The 21,387-nt window shown below is 51.8% G+C and overlaps 1 protein-coding gene across 3 annotated transcripts in view; it reads left to right on the top strand.

The window, feature by feature from the left end:
- Positions 1-1,527: 1,527 nt before the first annotated feature.
- LOC135441582 (nephrin-like) overlaps positions 1,528-21,387 on the top strand; it is a 34,028-nt gene continuing 14,168 nt past the window's right edge. For all 3 annotated transcript variants that reach the window (XM_064701138.1, XM_064701139.1, XM_064701140.1), the window contains exons 1-16: positions 1,528-1,549; positions 2,701-2,743; positions 2,818-3,009; positions 3,917-4,033; positions 5,798-5,926; positions 7,103-7,184; positions 8,340-8,443; positions 10,970-11,088; positions 11,993-12,161; positions 13,212-13,369; positions 14,320-14,446; positions 16,374-16,498; positions 17,431-17,608; positions 18,692-18,824; positions 19,539-19,711; positions 21,095-21,232. In XM_064701138.1, coding sequence (XP_064557208.1) covers positions 1,529-1,549; positions 2,701-2,743; positions 2,818-3,009; positions 3,917-4,033; positions 5,798-5,926; positions 7,103-7,184; positions 8,340-8,443; positions 10,970-11,088; positions 11,993-12,161; positions 13,212-13,369; positions 14,320-14,446; positions 16,374-16,498; positions 17,431-17,608; positions 18,692-18,824; positions 19,539-19,711; positions 21,095-21,232 — 2,008 coding nt within the window. In that variant the 5' untranslated portion in view covers position 1,528. The remainder of the gene's footprint in view (positions 1,550-2,700; positions 2,744-2,817; positions 3,010-3,916; positions 4,034-5,797; positions 5,927-7,102; positions 7,185-8,339; positions 8,444-10,969; positions 11,089-11,992; positions 12,162-13,211; positions 13,370-14,319; positions 14,447-16,373; positions 16,499-17,430; positions 17,609-18,691; positions 18,825-19,538; positions 19,712-21,094; positions 21,233-21,387) is intronic.

The raw sequence follows: 21,387 nt of genomic DNA, 5'->3' as shown, positions 1-21,387 counted from the left end.
AATTTTGGGGTGAATTTTGGGGGTCCCAGCTCATTTTTTGGTGAATTTTGGGTAAATTTTGGTGTCCCAGCTCCATTCTGAGGGAATTTCTGATAAATTTTGGAGAATTTTGGGGTTCCCAGCCCCATTTTGGGGCAATGTCGAGTAAATTTGGGGGTCTCAGCTCATTTTTGGGGGAATTTGGGGAAATTTTGGGGAATTTGGGGAATTTTGGAGGTGCTCAGTTTCTTTTTGGGTGAATTTCAAGAGGATTTCAGGGGAAATTTGGGAAAATCGAGAGCTCCAGGCCCATTTTTGGGGAATTTAGGTAGAATTTGGGTGAATTTTGTGTGATTTTCAGAGAATTTGGGGAGAATTTCCGTGGATTTTGGAAATTTTGAGTCCATTTTGGAAGTATTTTAGGGAAATTTTCTGTGAATTTGGGGGAATTTCAGATGATTTTGGGGGAATCTCGGGTGAATTTTGAGGGACTTGAAGGGAATTTCAGTGAATTTGGGGTGAATTTTTTGGACAATCGGATGATTTGGGAGGAATTTCAGGAGATTTTAGGTTGAATTTTGAGGCATTTTGGGTGAATTTCGGGCAATTTTGGAGCAATTCAGGTAAATTTGGGGGGAATTTTGGGGGATTTTAGGGTGAATTTGGGGGAATTCGAAGTAAATTTTGGTGAATTTTGGGTAATTTCAGGTGAATTTTGGGGGGATTTGGGGGAATTTTAAGGAATTTGGGGTCCCAGCTCCTTTTTTAGTGGAATTTTGGGGCAATTTGGGTGAATTTGGGGGTCCCAGTCCCTTCTGAGTTAAATTTTGGGGGTCCCAGCTCCATTTTGGGTGAATCTTAGAGGATTTGGTGAATTTGGGGTTAATTTAGGGGGATTTGGGGAGAAATTTCAGTGAATTTGGGGGGAATTTTGTGGAATTTTGGGGTGAATTTTGTGGATTTTGGGGTGAAATTTGGGAATTTTTGGAGCATTTCTGGTGAATTTGGGGGGAATTTTGTGGAATTTTGGGGTGAATTTTGGGAAATTTTGGAGCATTTCAGGTGAATTTGGGGTGAATTTTGTGGAATTTTGGGGTGAATTTTGTGGAATTTTGGAGCATTTCAGGTAATTTTGGGGTGAATTTTGTGGATTTTGGGGTGAATTTTGTGGATTTTGGGGTGAATTTTGTGGATTTTGGGGTGAATTTCGGGAAATTTTGGAGCATTTCAGGTGAATTTGGGGTGAATTTTGTGGATTTTGTGGAATTTTGTGGCATTTGGGGCCAATTCTGTGCAAATTCGGGTGATTTTGGGGCATTTTCTGCATTTTTGGGTCATTTTTTTGCCGTTCCGGGGAATTCCGGGGGGGTTTCCCGGCCCCGCCCCTCCCCCGCATTCCCCAAATTCCCGCGCGCGGCTCCGCCAATGGGAACGCGCCCGGGGGGCGTGGCTAAAGCCACGTGGGCGTGGCCTCAGGCCCCGCCCCCCTCCCCTCAAAAGGGGTCCCCGGGCCCCTCCCCCCCCCAAAGGCCGCGGGGCGCGAGCGGGGATGGGGGAGGGGCTGGGCTGGGTGAGTGGGGGGGATTTTTGGGGGGTCCCGAGAAGATTTTGGGGCATTTTGGGGGATTTTGGGGATTTGGGGGGTCCGAGAGGTTTTAGGGGGATTTTGGGGCAATTTCGGGGGATTTGAGGGCATTTTGGGGGGATTTGGGGGTCCCGAGAGGTTTTAGGGGGATTTTGGGGCAATTTCGGGGATTTGAGGGCATTTGGGGGGCATTTTTGGGGGATCCGAGAAGATTTTGGGGATTTTGGGGCGATTTTGGGGGATTTGAGGGCATTTTGGGGGGATTTGGGGGGTCCCGAGAGGATTTTGGGGGATTTTGGGGCAATTTCGGGGGATTTGAGGGCATTTTGGGGGGGATTTGGGGGGTCCCGAGAGGATTTTGGGGCGATTTTGGGGGATTTGAGGGCATTTGGGGGGGATTTGGGGGATTTGGGGGATCCTAGAGGTTTTTGGGGGATTTGGGGCATTTCGGGGGATTTGAGGGCATTTTGGGGGGGATTGGGGGGGATTTGGGGGGTCCCGAGAGGTTTTAGGGGAATTTTGGGGGGGATTTGGGGGGGTCCTAAAAGAATTTGGGGGATCCTGAGGAAATTTGGGGGGATTTGAGGGCATTTTGGGGGGGATTTGGGGGAATTTGGGGGTCCTGAAAGAATTTGGGGGGATTTTGGGGGTCCGAAGGTTTTAGGGGGATTTGGGGGGTCCTGCAGCATTTTTGGGGGGGATTTGAGGGGAATTTGGGGGTCCTGAAAGAAATTTGGGGGGATTTAGGGGTCCCGAGGACTTTGGGGGATATTTGGGGGGTCCCGAATGAATTCCGGAGGATTTGGGGACGATTTCGGGGGGAATTTGAGGCCATATTGGGAGGTCCTGGGTGGGTTTTGGGGGTCCCGAGGGAATTTGGGGGGATTTAGGGAGGTCCTGAAATTTTTGGGGGGGGTTTGTGGGGAATTTGGGGGGATTTGTGGGAAATTTTGGGGACTGGGGGGAAATTTTTTGCATTTTGGGAAATTTTTGGGGAGGATTTTGGGAGAATTTTGGGGAAATTTTGGGGGAAATGTTGGGATTTTGGTGATTTGGGTGAATTTTTGGGGATTTTTTGGGAGAATTTTGGGGCGAAATCGTTTGGATTTGACCTCTGACCTTTGACCCCCCCACAGGCGGTGCTGGCGCTGGCGGCCATCGGGAGCTGCGGGGTCAAAGGTCACGCAGAGGTCACTCAGGGGTCACTCAGGGGTCACTCAGGGGTCACTCACGGCTCCCTCTCCCCCCCTCAGGCTCCGCCCCCTTGGCCCCGCCCTTCCTGGAGGAGCCGGCCAATCAGAGCGTGGCACTGGGTGAGGAGGCGGAGCTTCGCTGCCGGGTCCGGGTGGGCGTGGCCGTGCAGTGGTCGAGGGGCGGGCTCATGCTCGGGGCCACGCCCACCCGGGCTCACCCTCGCTACCGATTGGTCGGAGACCCTGAGAAAGGTGGGCGGGGCTTAAAGGGGGTGGGCATTAAAGGGAGCGGTTAAAGGGGTGGGGCTAAAGGGGGCGGGGCTAAAGGGGAAATGGGGCACTGCTAAAGGGGGCGGGGCCAATGGAAACAAATGGGTGGGGCTAAAGGGGGCGGGGCTAAAGGGGAAATGGGACACTGTAAAGGGGCGGGGCTTAAAGGGGGTGGGGCTAAAGGGGGCGGGGCTAGAGGGGAAATGGGGCACTGCTAAAGGAGGCGGGGCTAATGGAAACAAATGGGTGGGGCTAAAGGGGGCGGGGCTAAAGGGAACAAACGAGTGGGACTAAAGGGGTGGGGCTAAATGGGCATAGAGGGGCGTGGCTTAAGGAATTGGTAAAGGGGTGTGGCCATAAATGGGGTGTGGCTAAAGGGGCGTGCTAAAGGGGACATGGGGCACTGCTAAAGGGGGCGGAGCTAATGGAAACAATGGGTGGGGCTAAAGGGGGCGGGGCTAAAGGGGAAATGGGCACTGCTAAAGGGGGCGGGCTATAGGGGAAATGGGGCATTGCTAAAGGGGGCGGGGCTAATGGAAACAAATGGGTGGGGCTAAAGGGGGCGGGGCTAAAGGGGAAATGGGGTGCTGCTAAAGGGGGCGGGGCTAATGGAAACAAATGGGTGGGGCTAAAGGGGGCGGGGCTAAATGGGCATAGAGGGGGCGTGGCTTAAGGAATTGGTAAAGGGGTGTGGCCATAAATGGGGTGTGGCTAAAGGGGCGTGGCTAAAGGGGTGGGACAGTGCTAAGGGGCAAAGAGGGGGCGTGGTCATAAATGGGGTGCGGCTGAAGGGGTGTGGCAATAAATGGGCGTGGCCCCGGCGTTGTGGGCGTGCCCTCGGGGGTGGGCGTGGCCTGAGGTGGGCGTGGCCTGAGGTGGGCGTGTCCAGGCGAGCGGCACCTGCGGATCCGCCCGGTGACGCTCGAGGACGACGACGTGTTCAGCTGCCAGGCGGGGGAGGGGAGCGAGAGCCGGGCGTCGCTGCCGGCGCAGCTCAGCGTGATGGGTACACTGGGAGAGACTGGGAGGACTGGAGAGGACTGGGAGGGATGGGACACTGGGGACTGGGAGGGACTGGGAGGACTGGCAATGGGGCTGGGAGGGACTGGGATGGGCTGGGATTGGGACTGGATAGTACTGGGAATCTGGAGGGACTGGGAGGGATTGGGGTGGAGGACTGGGAGGACTGGGGGACTGGGTAAACTGGGAGGGACTGGGAGATGGGGACTGGGATATACTGGGAATACTGGGGACTGGGAGGGACTCGGAGGGACTGGGATGGACTGAGGATATACTGGGAATGGGGCTGGGATATAACTGGGAGGGACTGGGAGTATACTGGGATATGATGGGATATACTGGGAGCGAACTGGGAGGGAATGGAGGGATTGGGTAACTGGGATGATACTGGGATGGCTGGGTTATACTGGGAGAGACTGGGATATACTGGGAGGAGTGGATAGAATGGAATGGGCTGGGTTATACTGGGATATACTGGGAGAGAATGGAGGGACTGGGATATACTGGGAGGGACTGGGATATACTGGGAATGGACTGGGAGAGACTGTGAGGGACTGGATATACTGGGAGGGACTGGGTATTCTGGGAGGGACTGGGGTATACTGGGAGGGACTGGGGTTATACTGGGAGGGACTGGGGGTATACTGGGATATACTGGAGGACTGGAGGGACTGGGAATGGGCTGGATATACTGGGAATGGGGCTGAGAGAGACTGGGAGGGACTGGGAGGACTGGGAGGGGATTGGGTATACTGGGATGGACTGGGATAGACTGGGAATGGGCTGGGAGGACTGGGAGTATACTGGGATATACTGGAAGGGATTGGGTATACTGGGAGGGACTGGGAGGACTGGGAGGGATTGGGGTATATGGGAGGACTGGGGTATACTGGGATAACTGGGAGGGACTGGGAGAGACGGGACATACTGGGCATGGGCTGGGCTGTACTGGATATACTGGGAGAGACTGGGAATGGGGCTGGGTTGTACTGGGAGGGAACTGGGATCAAACTGGGAGGGGATTGGGTTATACTGGGATATACTGGAGATACTGGGAGAACTGGGAGGGACTGGATGGCTGTGTTTACTGGATATACTGGGAATGGGGCTGGGTTATACTGGGATGGACTGGGAGGGACTGGGATCAAACTGGGAGGGAGTGGGAGGGGATTGGGGGTTACTGGTTTGTACTGGTTTGTGCGGTTTTGTTACTGGTTTACATTTAGGGGTTACTGGGAGGGACTGGGGGATACTGGGATGAACTGGGACAAACTGGGAGGGACTGGAAATATCCCCCTAAAATCCCCCAAAACCGCTGCAGTCCCTCCCAGTATAAACCAGTATAAACCAGTCACTCCCATTCCCTCCCACTCCCTCCCAGTATAAACCAGAATAAACCAGTAACATCCCAGTCTCTCCCAGTTTGTCCCAATTCCCTCCCAGTCCATCCCAGTATAACCCAATCCCCTCCCAGTCTCTCCCAGTTTATCCCAGTCTGTCCCAGTATAACCCAGTAACCTCTCTGTCCCTCCCAGTACATCCCAGTATAAACCAGTAACCCTTTATCACCCTTCCAGTCCCTCCCAGTTTAAACCAGTATAACCCAGTAACCTCCCCGTCCCTCCCAGTACATCCCAGTATAACCCAGTAACTTTCCCGTCCCTCCCAGTCCCTCCCAGTCCCTCCCAGTACAAACCAGTACAAACCAGTATAACCCAGTATAACCCAGTAACCTCCCCGTCCCTCCCAGTCCCTCCCAGTTCGCCCCAGCTGGAGCTGCTGGAGGGGGCGGAGCTTCCTTTGATGGGCGGGGCCGAGGTTCGGGTTCGCTGCCACGCCCACGACGCGCGCCCCGCCCCCACCCTGGAGCTGCGCCTGGGTGAGGATTTGGGGCAAATTCCGGCGATTTTGGGGCCATTTTGGGTAAATTTGGGCAATTTTGGGACGATTTGGGAGATTTTGAGTTTATTTGGGCCATTTTGGGGCAATTTGGGACAATTTTGGAGGCAATTTTGGGTGATTTTGGGGCTGATTTTGGGGCTGATTTTGGGCACATTTCAAGAAATTTGGGGCAATTTTGGAGCATTTTCGGGGTGTTTGGAGCTGATTTTTTGGGTGATTTTTGGGGTGATTTTGGGCAAATTTCAAGAAATTTGGGGCAATTTTGGGGCATTTTCGGGGTGTTTGGAGCTGATTTTTGGGGTGATTTTTGGGGTGACTTTTGTGCTGATTTTGAGCAAATTTTCAGAAATTTGGGGCAATTTTGGGGCATTTTCGGGGTGTTTGGAGCTGATTTTTTGGGTGATTTTTGTGCTGATTTTGGGCAAATTTCAAGAAATTTGGGGCAATTTTGGGGCATTTTCGGGGTGTTTGGAGCTGATTTTTTGGGTGATTTTTGGGGTGATTTTTGTGCTGATTTTGGGCAAATTTCAAGAAATTTGGGGCATTTTTGGGGTATTTGGAGCTGATTTTTGGGGTGATTTTTGGGGTGATTTTTGTGCTGTTTCGGGCATTTCAGACATTTGGGGCATTTTGGCGGCTGTGGGATTTGGAGCATTTGGCGATTTTGGCTGTTTGGGCAAATTTGCAAGAGATTTGGGGAATTTTGGGCATTTTCGGGCAGTAATTTGGACTGATTTTTTGGGTGATTTTGGCTGATTTTGGGGCAAATTTCAAGAATTTTGGGGCATTTTCGGGGTATTTGGAGTTGATTTTTGCGGTGATTTTTGGGGTGACTTTTGTGCTGTTTTCAGGCAAATTTCAAGAAATTTGGGGCAATTTCGGGGTATTTGGAGTTGATTTTTGCGGTGATTTTTGGGGTGATCGTTTGAGCAAATTTTCAGAAATTTGGGGCAATTTTGGGCATTTTCGGGGTATTGGAGCTGATTTTTTGGGTGATTTTTGGGTGATTTTGTGCTGATTTCTGGCAAACTTCAGAAGACAATTTGGGGCATTTTCGGGGTAATTGGAGCCTTTGATTTTTGGGGTGATTTTTGTGCTGATTTTGGGGTGATTTTGGCTGATTTTTGCTGATTTTGGGGGGATTTTGGCGCAGGGGAGGAGCCCCTGGCCGACGTCTCCCAGCGAGTGTTCGAGGGATCCCACCCGAAACTGAGCTCGGGCGAGGCCACGGCCAGGTACGGACCAGTATAAACCAGTACAAACCAGTATGGACCAGTATAGACCAGTATAGACCAGTATAAACCAGTATAAACCAGTACGGACCAGTATAAACCAGCATGGACCAGTATAGACAAGTATGGACCAGTATAAACCAGTATGGACCAGTATAGACCAGTATAAACCAGTATAAACAAGTCTAAACCAGTATAGACAAGTACGGACCAGTATAAACCACTATGGACCAGTATGGACCAGTATAAGCCAGTATAAACCAGTATGGACCAGTATGGACCAGTATAAACCAGTCTAAACCAGTCTAAACCAGTATAGACAAGTATGGACCAGTATAAACCAGTATGGACCAGTATAGACCAGTATGGACCAGTATAAACCAGTATGGACCAGTATAAACCAGTATGGACCAGTACAGACCAGTATAAACCAGTATAGACCAGTATGGACCAGTATAAACCAGTATAAACCAGTATAAACCAGTATGGACCAGTATAAACCAGTATAGACCAGTATAAACCAGTATAGACCAGTATAAACCAGTATAAACCAGTATGGACCAGTATAAACCAGTATGGACCAGTATAAACCAGTATGGACCAGTATAGACCAGTATAAACCAGTATAGACCAGAACTGACCAGTATAAACCAGTATAGACCAGTATGGACCAGTATGGACCAGTGTGGATCAGTATGGACCAGTATGAACCAGTATAGACCAGTATGGACCAGGATAAACCAGTATAAACCAGTATAGACCAGTACGGACCAGTATAAACCAGTATAGACCAGTAGGGACCAGTATAAACCAGTATAGACCAGTATATCCCATTATCCCCAGTATATCCCAGTCCATCCCAGTCCCCCCAATCCCCTCCCAGTTCCCTCCCAGTCCATCCCAGTACAAACCAGTATCCCCATTTCCCCTCCCAGTATAACCCAGTCCATCCCAGTCCAAACCAGTCCAACCCAGTCCAAACCAGTCCATCCCAGTCCAACCCAGTCCAACCCAGTCCAACCCAGTCCAAACCAGTCCAAACCAGTCCAAACCAGTCCAAACCACTCCAAACCAGTCCAACCCAGTCCAAACCAGTCCAAACCAGTCCAAACCAGTCCAAACCAGTCCAAACCAGTCTATCCCCATTATTATCCCCAGGCTGGTTCCCGTCCCGGCTCTCCAGGGGCTCCTCCTGCTCTGCTCGGCCTCGAACGCGGCCGGGCCGGCTCCGGACACGGCGGCCATGAGGCTGGACATTGCTGGTGAGTGACGGACATCCCATAATATCCACCCAAATTATCATAAATTATCATAAATTATCCTAAATTAACCCAAACTGAGGCTGGACATTGCTGGTGAGTGATGGACATCCCATAATATCCACCCAAATTATCATAAATTATCATAAATTATCCTCAATTATCATAAATTATCCTAAATTAACCCAAACTGAGGCTGGACATTGCTGGTGAGTGACGGACATCCCATAATATCCACCCAAATTATCATAAATTATCATAAATTATCCCAAAATAACCCACACTGAGGCTGGACATTGCTGGTGAGTGATGGACATCCCATAATATCCACCCAAATTATCATAAATTATCCCAAAATAACCCACACTGAGGCTGGACATTGCTGGTGAGTGATGGACATCCCATAATATCCACCCAAATTATCATAAATTATCCCAAAATAACCCACACTGAGGCTGGACATTGCTGGTGAGCGATGGACATCCCATAATATCCACCCAAATTATCATAAATTATCCCAAAATAACCCACACTGAGGCTGGACATTGCTGGTGAGTGATGGACATCCCATAATAGCCACCAAAATTATCATAAATTATCATAAATTATCCTAAATTAACCCAAACCGAGGCTGGACATTGCTGGTGAGTGATGGACATCCCATAATATCCACCCAAATTATCCTAAATTAACATAAATTAACCTAAATTATCCCAAAATAACCCACACTGAGGCTGGACATTGCTGGTGAGTGACGGACATCCCATAATATCCACCCAAATTATCATAAATTATCATAAATTATCCCAAAATAACCCACACTGAGGCTGGACATTGCTGGTGAGTGATGGACATCCCATAATATCCACCAAAATTATCATAAATTATCCTAAATTAACCCAAACCAAGGCTGGACATTGCTGGTGAGTGATGGACATCCCATAATATCCACCCAAATTATCATAAATTATCCCAAATTAACCCACACTGAGGCTGGACATTGCTGGTGAGTGATGGACATCCCATAATATCCACCAAAATTATCCCAAAATTATCATAAATTATCCCAAAATAACCCACACTGAGGCTGGACATTGCTGGTGAGTGATGGACATCCCATAATATCCACCCAAATTATCATAAATTATCATAAATTATCCTAAATTAACCCAAACCAAGGCTGGACATTGCTGGTGAGTGATGGACATCCCATAATATCCACCCAAATTATCATAAATTATCATAAATTATCCCAAAATAACCCACACTGAGGCTGGACATTGCTGGACATCCCATAATATCCACCAAAATTATCCAAAATTATCATAAATTATCATAAATTATCCCAAAATAACCCACACTGAGGCTGGACATTGCTGGTGAGCACAGACATCCCATAATAGCCACCAAAATTATCATAAATTATCATAAATTATCCCAAAATAACCCACACTGAGGCTGGACATTGCTGGTGAGTGATGGACATCCCATAATATCCACCAAAATTATCATAAATTATCATAAATTATCATAAATTAACCCAAAATCTCCCCCAAATTTCCCCAAAGCTGCTCCAGTCCCTCCCAGTATAAACCAGTACAAACCAGTAACATCCCAGTCCCTCCCAGTTTGATCCCAATTCCCTCCCAGTCCTCTCCCAGTATAAACCAGTCCTCTCCCAGTCCATCCCAGTATCTCCCAGTCCCTCCCAGTATAAACCAGTGCCACCCAATCCCCTCCCAGTATAACCCAGTTTACCCCAGTCCCCTCCCAGTGCTCCCAGTATAAACCAGTAACGCCAAACCCCCCTGTTTAACCCCTCCCAGTCCCTCCCAGTATAAACCAGTACAACCCAATCCCCTCCCAGTATAAACCAGTATAAACCAGTAACCCCAAACCCCTGTTTAACCCCTCCCAGTCCTCTCCCAGTATAAACCAGTCACCCCAAACCTCCTGTTTAACCCCTCCCAGTCCCCCCCAGTTTGATCCCAATCCCCTCCCAGTATAAACCAGTATAACCCAGTAACCCCAAATCCCCCATTTAACTGCTCCCAGTGCCTCCCAGTGCTCCCAGTTCCCTCCCAGTCTTTCCCAGTATAAACCAGTAACCCCGAATCCCCCTGTTTAACCGCTCCCAGTCCCTCCCAGTATAACCCAGTTTGCCCCAATCCCCTCCCAGTGCCTCCCAGTATAACCCAGTTTACCCCACCCCCCTCCCAGTCCCTCCCAGTATAACCCAGTTTGCCCCAATCCCCTCCCAGTTTGATCCCAGTCCCTCCCAGTATAACCCAGTTTACCCCAACCCCCTCCCAGTGCCTCCCAGTGCTCCCAGTTTGATCCCAGTCCCTCCCAGTATAACCCAGTTTACCCCACCCCCCTCCCAGTCCCTCCCAGTATAACCCAGTTTGCCCCAATCCCCTCCCAGTTTGATCCCAGTCCCTCCCAGTATAACCCAGTTTACCCCACCCCCCTCCCAGTTTGATCCCAGTCCCTCCCAGTATAACCCAGTTTACCCCGCCCCCCTCCCAGTCCCGCCCAGTGCTCCCAGTATCGCGGGGCTCCCGCCGCTGGCGCGCGCGGGGGAGGAGCTGCGCCTGCGCTGTGAGAGCCGCGGGGGGCGGCCCCCGCCCAGCCTGCACTGGGACAAGGTACTGGGATAGACTGGGATATACTGGGAGGGGACTGGGGGGAACTGGGATATACTGGGATGGACTGGGAGGGGACTGGGATATACTGGGATATACTGGGATATACTGGGATGGACTGGGAGGGACTGGGATCATACTGGGATATACTGGGATGGACTGGGAGGGACTGGGATCATACTGGGATATACTGGGAGGGACTGGGATCATACTGGGATATACTGGGATGGACTGGGAGGGACTGGGATATACTGGGGGGGACTGGGATATACTGGGAGGGGATTGGGATATACTGGTTTATACTGGGAGGGACTGGGGGGGAACTGGGATCATACTGGGAGGGACTGGGAGCGGATTGGGGGGAACTGGGAGAGACTGGGATGGACTGGGGGGGAACTGGAGGGGCTGGGAGGGAACTGGGATATACTGGGGAATACTGGGAGGGACTGGGAGGGGATTGGAGGGAACTGGGAGGGGACTGGGATCAAACTGGGAGGGACTGGGAGTCACCAGTATCAAACTGGGAAGCACTGGGAGTTACTGGGAGTCACTGGAATCAAACTGGGAGGCACCTGGAGGTTACTGGGAGTTACTGGGACCATACTGGGAGGCACTGGGATCAAACTGGGAGTTGCTGGGAGTTACTGGGAATCACTGGGATCAAACTGGGAGGCACTGGGATCATACTGGGAGTTACTGGGATCAAACTGGGAGTTACTGGGAATCACTGGGATCAAACTGGGAGGCACTGGGATCATACTGGGAGTTACTGGGATCAAACTGGGAGTTACTGGGAGGGCACTGGGATCAAACTGGGAGATACTGAAAGGCTTTTGTGGGTGTGGCCTCTCTTTAACCCCACCCCTTTCTCTGGCCCCGCCCCTTTCTCTGAACCCCGCCCCTTCAGGATGGGCTGCCCCTGGCGGGGGCGTGGTCAGAGGACGAAGGGGGCGTGGCCACGTCGCGGCTCGTGTTCCGCCCCGCCCCCGAGGACGATGGCGCCGTCTTGCGGTGCCGCGCCGTGACGTCACTGCCGGGGGGCGGGGCCAGCGCCAGCGTCACGCTGCGAGTGGCGTGTGAGGAACTGGGAGGGAACTGGGATAAACTGGGAGGGAACTGGGAGGGACTGGGATATACTGGGAGGGACTGGGAGGGACTGGTTTGGTTTATACTGGTCCATACTGGTTTGTACTGGTTTGTACTGGTCAGACCACATTGACCCATAATAACCCATATTGGTCCATACTGGTTTATACCCACCCATACTGGTCCGTACTGGTCTGTACTGGTTTATACTGGTCCATACTGGTTTATACTGGTTTATACTGGTCAGACCATTCTGAGCCATAATAACCCATACTGGTCCATACTGGTTTATACTGGTCAGATCATACTGACCCATAATAATCCACACCAGTCCATACTGGTTTATACTGGTCCATACTGGTCCATACTGGTTTATACTGATTTATACCAGTCCATACCAGTCCGTACTGGTCTGTACTGGTTTATACTGGTTTATACCAGTTTGTATTGGTTTATATTATTATATACTGGTTTATACTGGTTTATATTGGTCCTTACTGGTCCATACTGATCAGACCATACTGACCCACAATAATCCACACCAGTCCATACTGGTCCATACTGGTTTATACTGGTCCATACTGGTCCATACTGGTCAGACCATCATAAACCATACTGGTCCATACAGCTTTATACTGATTTATGCTGGTTTATACTGGTCCGTACCAGTTTAAAATAATTTATACTGGTCTATAATCATTTCTACTGGTTTATACTGGTCAGTACTGGTCCATACTGGTTTATACTGGTCAGCCCATCATGACCCATACTGGTCCATACTGCTTTATATTGGTTTATACTGGTCCATACTGGTTTATAATAATTTTTACTGGTCTATAATGGTTTATACTGGGCTGTACTGGTCCATACTGGTTTATACTGGTCAGCCCATCATAACCCATACTGGTCCATACTGGTTTATAATGGTTTCTACTGGTCCATACTGATTTGTAATAACGTATACTGGTCCATACTGGTCCGTAGTGATTTATAGTAGTTTATACTGGTCCTTACTGGTTTGTACTGGTCCGTCCTGGCAGACGGCCCCTCGGAGCTGGCGGTGCTGGGCTCGGGGGCGGTGCCCGAGGGGGGGGAGGCGGAGCTGAGCTGCACCAGTGCTCCCAGTAACCCCCCAGTACGGCTGCGCTGGTGGCTGGGGGGGGCGCGGCTGAGCCCCAGCAGCGAGGGACAGACACCGGTGAGAGATATACTGGTTTATACTGGGATATACTGGGAGGGACAGGGAGGGGATTGGGATATACTGGGGGGGGGCGCGGCTGAGCGCCCACAGCAAGGGACACACACCGGTGAGGGACTGGGTTATACTGGTTTATACTGGGATATACTGGGAGGGGATTGGGAGGGACGGGGAGGGGATTGGGATATACTGGTTTATACTGGGATATACTGGGAGGGAGTGGGAGGGGATTGGGAGGGACTAGGAGGGGATTGGGATATACTGGTTTATACTGGGATATACTGGGAGGGAGTGGGAGGGGATTGGGAGGGACTAGGAGGGATTGGGATATACTGGTTTATACTGGGATGTACTGGGAGGGACTGGGAGGGGATTGGGATATACTGGTTTATACTGGGACATACTGGGATATACTGGGAGGGACTGGGAGGGGATTGGGATAAACTGGGTTATATTGCAAAATACTGGTTTATACTGGGATATACTGGGAGGGACTGGGAGGGGATTGGGATATACTGGGATATACTGGGATATACTGGGGGGAGCCGGCTGAGTGCCCACAGCGAGGGACACACACCGGTGAGGGACTGGGACATACTGGGATATACTGGGAGGGACTGGGAGGAACTGGGATCAAACTGGGAGGGGACTGGGATGTACTGGGGGGACTGGGTTATGCTGGGATATACTGGGATATACTGGGAGGGGATTGGGAGGGACTGGGAGGGAACTGGGAGGGAGTTTGGGGTTACTGGTTTGTACTGGGAGGGGACTGGGAGGGAACTGGGATCGAACAGGGAGGGATTGGGATGGGGGCTAAAACATGATCTGGGGTTACTGGTTTATACTGGGAGGGACTGGGAGAAGATTGGGAGGGACTGGGTTATACTGGGAGGAACTGGGACAAACTGGGAGTGACCCTGAGTGACCCCCAGTGATCTCTCGCTCAGGGGGGCGGGGCCTATTCCAACGTGACGCTGCGGGGGCGGGGCCAGGACCACGGGGCCGCCCTGGTGTGCGAGGCCGAGACCCCCGGGGTGGGGACCAAGAGTGTGAGCGTGACGGTCAGCGTGAGCCGTGAGTGATACTGGGAGTACTGGGATATACTGGGATATACTGGGAGGGACTGGGAATGGGTTATAGTGGGAATGGGTTTTACTGGTTATACTGGTTATACTGGGAATGGACCCCCAGGGTGGGGACCAAGAGTGTGAGCGTGACGGTCAGCGTGAGCCGTGAGTGACACTGGGATATACTGGGATATACTGGGATATACTGGGAGGGACTGGGAATGGGTTATACTGGTTATACTGCTTATACTGGGGATGGGTTATACTGGTTATACTGGTTATACTGGGGATGGGTTATACTGGTTATACTGGTTATACTGGGAATGGACCCCGGGGTGGGGACCAAGAATGTGACAGTGACGGTCAGCGTGAGCCGTGAGTGATACTGGGAGTACTGGGATATACTGGTCATACTGGGAGGGACTGGGAATGGGTTATACTGGTTATACTGGGAATGGGTTATACTGGTTATACTGGTTATACTGGGAATGGACCCCCGGGGTGGGGACCAAGAGTGTGAGCGTGACGGTCAGCGTGAGCCGTGAGTGATACTGGTAGTACTGGGATATACTGGTTATACTGGGATATACTGGGAATGGATTATACTGGTTATACTGGGAATGGGTTATAGTGGTTATACTGGGATATACTGGGATATGCTGGTTATACTGGGATATACTGGGGATGGGTTATACTGGTTATACTGGTTATACTGGTTATACTGGGGATGGGTTTACTGGTTATACTGGTTATATTGGGAATGGGTTATACTGGTTATATTGGGATATACTGGGAATGGGTTATACTGGGATATGCTGCTTATACTGGTTATACTGGGAGGGACTGGGAATGGGTTATAGTGGGAATGGGTTATACTGGTTATACTGGTTATACTGGGAATGGACCCCCGGGGTGGGGACCAAGAGTGTGAGCGTGACGGTCAGCGTGAGCCGTGAGTGATACTGGGAGTACTGGGATATACTGGTCATACTGGGAGGGACTGGGAATGGGTTATAGTGGGAATGGGTTTTACTGGTTATACTGGGAGGGACTGGAATGGGTTATACTGGTTATACTGGTTATACTGGGAATGGACCCCTGGGTGGGGACCAAGAGTGTGAGCGTGACGGTCAGCGTGAGCCGTGAGTGATACTGGGAGTACTGGGATATACTGGTTATACTGGGAGGGAGTGGGAATGGGTTATACTGGTTATACTGGGAATGGACCCCAGGGTGGGGACCAAGAGTGTGAGCGTGACGGTCAGCGTGAGCCGTGAGTGACACTGGGATATACTGGGATATACTGGTCATACTGGGAGGGACTGGGAATGGGTTATACTGGTTATACTGGGAATGGGTTATAGTGGTTATACTGGGATATACTGGGATATGGTGGTTATACCGGGATATACTGGGGATGGGTTATACTGGTTATACTGAGGATGGGTTATACTGGTTATACTGGTTATACTGGGGATGGGTTATACTGGTTATACTGGGAATGGACCCCCGGGGTGGGGACCCGGAGCGTGAGCGTGACAGTCAGCATTAGCCGTGAGACATACTGGTTATACTGGGATATACTGGGAATGGGGCTGGGATATACTGGGAGGGACTGGGAGGGGACTGGGATGGAACTGGGTTATACTGGGAGGGACTGAGTTATACTGGGAGGGATTGGGACAAATTGGGAGGGACTGGAAGCTTACTGGTTTATACTGGGAGGGGACTGGAATGGTCTGGGAGGGGATTGGGATGGACTGGGATGGAACTGGGTTATACTGGGAGGGACTGGGACAAACTGGGATGAACTGGGAGGGACTGGGGAAGTGTCTCTTTAAAAAGGGGCATGTCCCTTTAAGAAGAGGCGTGTCCCTTTGAGAAGGGGCGTGTCCCTCTAAAGTGGGCATGTCCCTGTCTGGCCCCGCCCCCAGACCCGCCCCAGGATCTCTGGGTCGAGGCCCCGCCCCCCAACACCACCTTCCGGGTGGGGGAGGGGCTGCGGCTGCTGTGCCACGCGCGGGGGGGGCACCCGGCCCCCAAACTCACCTGGACCAAGGTGAGAACTGCCCCAAAATAACCCCAAAAATACCCCAAAAATACCCCAAAGATGTCCCCAAAATTCGTCAAAGTATTCCCAAAGTCTTCTCGAAATATCCAGAAAAATTCATAAAATTTCCCCCAAAATCTCCTCAAAAATACCCCAAAAATACCCCAGAAATTTCCTAAAAGATTCCTAAAATATCCCAAAATATTCCCAAAAGTTCCTCAAAGTATTCCCAAAATTTTCCCCAAATATCCCAAAAATATTCACAAAATATCCCCAAAAAATTCCAAAAAAATTTTAAAAATCTCCCCGAAAAAAACCCTAGAAATCCAAAATATTCTCAAAAATTCCCCCCCAAAAAAATTCCCCAAATCCCCTCCCAGTTTATCCCAGTATAACCCAGTTCCTCCCAGTCCATCCCAGTCCCTCCCAGTTTATCGCAGTCCCCTCCCAGTCACTCCCAGTTCCTCCCAGTCCAAACCAGTACTTCCCAGTCCTTCCCAATCCCGTCCCAGTCCCTCCCAGTATAATCCAATCCCCTCCCAGTATAAACCAGTATAACACAATCCCCTCCCAGTCCCTCCCAGTATAACCCAGTCCCTCCCAGTTCCCCCCAATCCCTTCCCAGTCCCTCCCAGTATGAGCGAGTTCCTCGCAATCCCCTCCCAGTATAAACCAGTATAACAAAATCCCCTCCCAGTCCCTCCCAATCCCCTCCCAATCACTCCCAGTCCCTCCCACTCCCTCCCAGTATAAACCAGTATAAACTGGTCCATCACATAGCACTCCCTCCCAGTTTATCCCAGTCCCTCCCAGTATAACCCACTCCATTCCCAGTCCCCTCCCAGTATAACCCAATCCCTTCCCAGTCCATCCCAATCCCCTCCCAGTATATCCCAGTTTATCCCAGTCCCTCCCAGCCTAAGCCCCGCCCCCTCCCTCAGGACGGCCGCCCCCTCTCGGAAGCCCCGCCCCAAAGCCGCTCCGGCCACGTGACCTCCCGCGCGCTGCACGTGACCCTCGCGCCCAGCGACAACGGCGCCAACTTCCGGTGCGAGGCCGCGCCCGTCCGCCAGGGGGCGCCGCCCACCCGCAGCGCCCCCGTGCGCATGCGCGTCCTCTGTGAGAGACCGGGGATACTGGGAGAGACTGGGAGGGACTGGGAGGGGAATGGATTATACTGGGAGGGACTGGGAGGGACTGGGAGGGGAATGGATTATACTGGGAGGGACTGGGAGGGGACTGGGAGGGGATTGGGTTATACTGGGAGGGACTGGGAGGGCATTGGGATGGACTGGCAGGGACTGGGATATACTGGTAGCGACTGGGAGGGACTGGGATGGACTGGGAGGGAACTGGGAGAGACTGGCTTATACTAGGAGGGACTGGGAGGGGACTGAGAGGGACTGGGAGGGGATTGGGTTATACTGGGAGTGACTGGGAGAGACTGGGAGGGACTGGGAGGGGACTGGGAGGGGATTGGGTTATACTGGGAGGGACTGGGAGGGGACTGGGAGGGGATTGGGTTATACTGGTGTATACTGGGAGGGGATTGGGTTATACTGGGAGGGACTGGGAGGGCATTGGGATGGACTGGGAGGGACTGGGATATACTGGGAGGGACTGGGATGGACTGGGAGGGAACTGGGAGAGACTGGGTTATACTGGGAGGGACTGGGAGGGGATTGGGGGGGACTGGGAGGGACTGGGAGGGGATTGGGTTTTACTGGTGTATACTGGGAGGACACTGGGAGGGGACTGGGATATACTGGTAGCGACTGGGAGGAACTGGGTTATACTGGGAGGGGAATGGGGGGGACTGGGAAGGAATTGGGATGGACTGGGAGGGGACTAGGAGGGAACTGGTTTATACTGGGTTATACTGGGAGGGAGTTGGGTGGACTGGGAGGGGACTGGGAGGGAACTTAGAGAGACTGAGCATGAACTGGGTCATACTGGGAGAGACTGGTTTATACTGGGAGGGGACTGGGGGGATTGGGAGGAACTGGGACAGACTGGGAGTTACTGGTTTGGACTGGGAGGCACTGGTTTGGATCCCTCCCAGTCCATCCCAGTCCATCCCAGTATAACCCAGTCTGTCCCAGTCTCTCCCAGTATAACCCAGTCTGTCCCAGTATAACCCAGTCTGTCCCAGTCTCTCCCAGTATAACCCAATCTGTCCCAGTATAACCCAGTTTGTCCCAGTTCCAGCCCAGTCCGTTTCCATCTCGGTGTCCCCGCGGGAGCCCCGCCCAGGCCACGCCCTCACGGTCACGTGCCGCGCTGGCCCCGCCCACCCGGCCCCGGAGCTCACCTGGATCCGGCCCGGCCACGCCCCGTGAGCACCAGTAGAAACCAGTATAAACCAGTATAGAGTAGTGACCTCCCAGTAACCCCAGTTCTCCTATTTAACCCCTCCCTATCCATCCCAGTATAAACCAGTATAAACCAGTAACCCCAGTTCCCCTATTTAACCCTTCCCAGTCCCTCCCAGTATATCCCAGTATAAACCAGTAACCCCAGTTCCCCTATTTAACCCCTCCCAGTATATCCCAGTATAAACCAGTAACCCCAGTTCCCCTATTTAACCCCTCCCAGTATATCCCAGTATAAACCAGTAACCCCAGTTCCCCTATTTTATCCCTCCCAGTATAAACCAGTAACCCCAGTTCCCCTGTTTAACCCCTCCCAGTATATCCCAGTATAAACCAGTAACCCCAGTTCCCCTGTTTAACCCCTCCCAGTATAAACCAGTATATCCCAGTAACTCCCAGTCCCCCCCAATCCCTGCCCAGTCCCTCCCAGTATATCCCAGTATAAACCAGTAACCCCAGTTCCCCGTTTAACCCCTGCCAGTATAAACCAGTATATACCAGTAACCCCAGTTCCCCTGTTTAATCCCTCCCAGTCCATCCCAGTATAAACCAGTAACCCCAGTTCCCCCATTTAACCCCTCCCAGTCCATCCCAGTATAAACCAGTAACCCCAGTTCCCCCGTTTAACCCCTCCCAGTATATCCCAGTATAAACCAGTAACTCCCAGTTCCCCGCAGGGACCCGGGGCTGCCCCTCCCCCCCAGCCCCGCCCCCCACGGCGGGGTCACGGCGGGGTCACGGCTGCTCCTGCAGGGGGCGCTCGAGCTCCACGATCAGCCAATCACGTGCCGGGCCTGGAGCGCGCGGCTGGGCGTGGCCGTAAGCTCCGCCCACGTCCTGCGCATGCGCCGTGAGAGCCCGGGAGGGACCGGGAGGGGACGGGGAGGGAACTGGGGGCAACTGGTTTATACTGGGATATACTGGGATGGACTGGGAGGGTGATAAAGGGTTACTGGTTTATACTGGGATGTACTGGGAGGGTTATAAAGGGTTACTGGTTTATACTGGGATGTACTGGGAGGGACTGGGAGGGTTATAAAGGGTTACTGGTTTATACTGGGGTGTACTGGGAGGGTTATAAAGGGTTAGTGGGATGTACTGGGATGGACTGGAGGGTTATAAAGGGTTGCTGGTTTATACTGGGATGTACTGGGAGGGACTGGGAGGGTTATAAAGGGTTACTGGTTTGTACTGGGAGGGACTGGGAGGGTTATAAAGGGTTACTGGGATATACTGGGATGGACTGGGAGGGTTATAAAGGGTTACTGGTTTATACTGGGATGTACTGGGAGGGACTGGGAGGGTTATAAAGGGTTACTGGTTTGTACTGGGATGGACTGGGAGGGTGATAAAGGGTTACTGGTTTATACTGGGAGGGACTGGGAGGGTTATAAAGGGTTACTGGTTTATACTGGGATGGACTGGGATGGACTGGGAGGGTTATAAAGGGTTACTGGTTTATACTGGGATGTACTGGGAGGGTGATAAAGGGTTATTGGTTTATACTGGGAGGGAACTGGGAGGGTTATAAAGGGTTACTGGTTTATACTGGGATGTACTGGGAAGGTTATAAGGGGTTACTGGTTTATGCTGGGAGGGAACTGGGAGGGTTATAAAGGGTTACTGGTTTATACTGGGATGTACTGGGATGGACTGGGAGGGTTATAATGGGTTACTGGTTTGTACTGGGATGGACTGGGAGGGACTGGGAGGGTGATAAAGGGTTACTGGTTTATACTGGGAGGGACTGGGAGGGTTATAAAGGGTTACTGGGATGGACTGGGAGGGTTATAAAGGGTTACTGGTTTATACTGGGAGGGACTGGGAGGGTGATAAAGGGTTACTGGTTTATACTGGGATGTACTGGGATGGACTGGGAGGGTTATAAAGGGTTACTGGTTTATACTGGGATGTACTGGGATGGACTGGGAGGGTTATAAAGGGTTACTGGTTTATACTGGGAGGGACTGGGAGGGTGATAAAGGGTTACTGGTTTATACTGGTTTATACTGGGAGTGCCTTTAGAAAGCCCTGGGAGTTGCTGGGACGGAACTGGGATTGAACCAGTGCCAAACTGGTCTGTACTGGTCTGTACTGGTGTGTACTGGTTTGTACTGGTCTGTACTGGTCTGTACTGGTCTGTACTGGTCTGTACTGGTCTGTACTGGTGTGTACTGGTTTATACTGGTCTGTACTGGTTTATACTGGTCTGTACTGGTCTGTGCCGGTTCAGACGCCCCCGTGGTGAGCGCGGGCCCCTCCCCCGTGGTGGTTCCGGAAGGTTCCGAGGCCGTGCTGGGGCTGTCGGTGCGAGCCCATCCCCCTCCCGAGGGCTGCGCCTGGAGCACCGCGGGGCGCGGCATCAACCCAGGTATACTGGGATATACTGGGATATACTGGGATGGACTGGGAGAGACTGGGAGGGGCATCAACCCAGGTATACTGGGATATACTGGGATATACTGGGATGGACTGGGAGGGGCATCAACCCAGGTATACTGGGATATACTGGTTTATACTGGTTTG

The sequence above is a fragment of the Zonotrichia leucophrys genome, unplaced genomic scaffold (genome assembly GCF_028769735.1).
Source record: "Zonotrichia leucophrys gambelii isolate GWCS_2022_RI unplaced genomic scaffold, RI_Zleu_2.0 Scaffold_353_52878, whole genome shotgun sequence".
Taxonomy (NCBI): Eukaryota; Metazoa; Chordata; class Aves; order Passeriformes; family Passerellidae; genus Zonotrichia; species Zonotrichia leucophrys.
The sequence above is the reverse complement of the archived record's forward strand: the minus strand, read 5'-3'. Positions and strand labels throughout refer to the sequence as shown.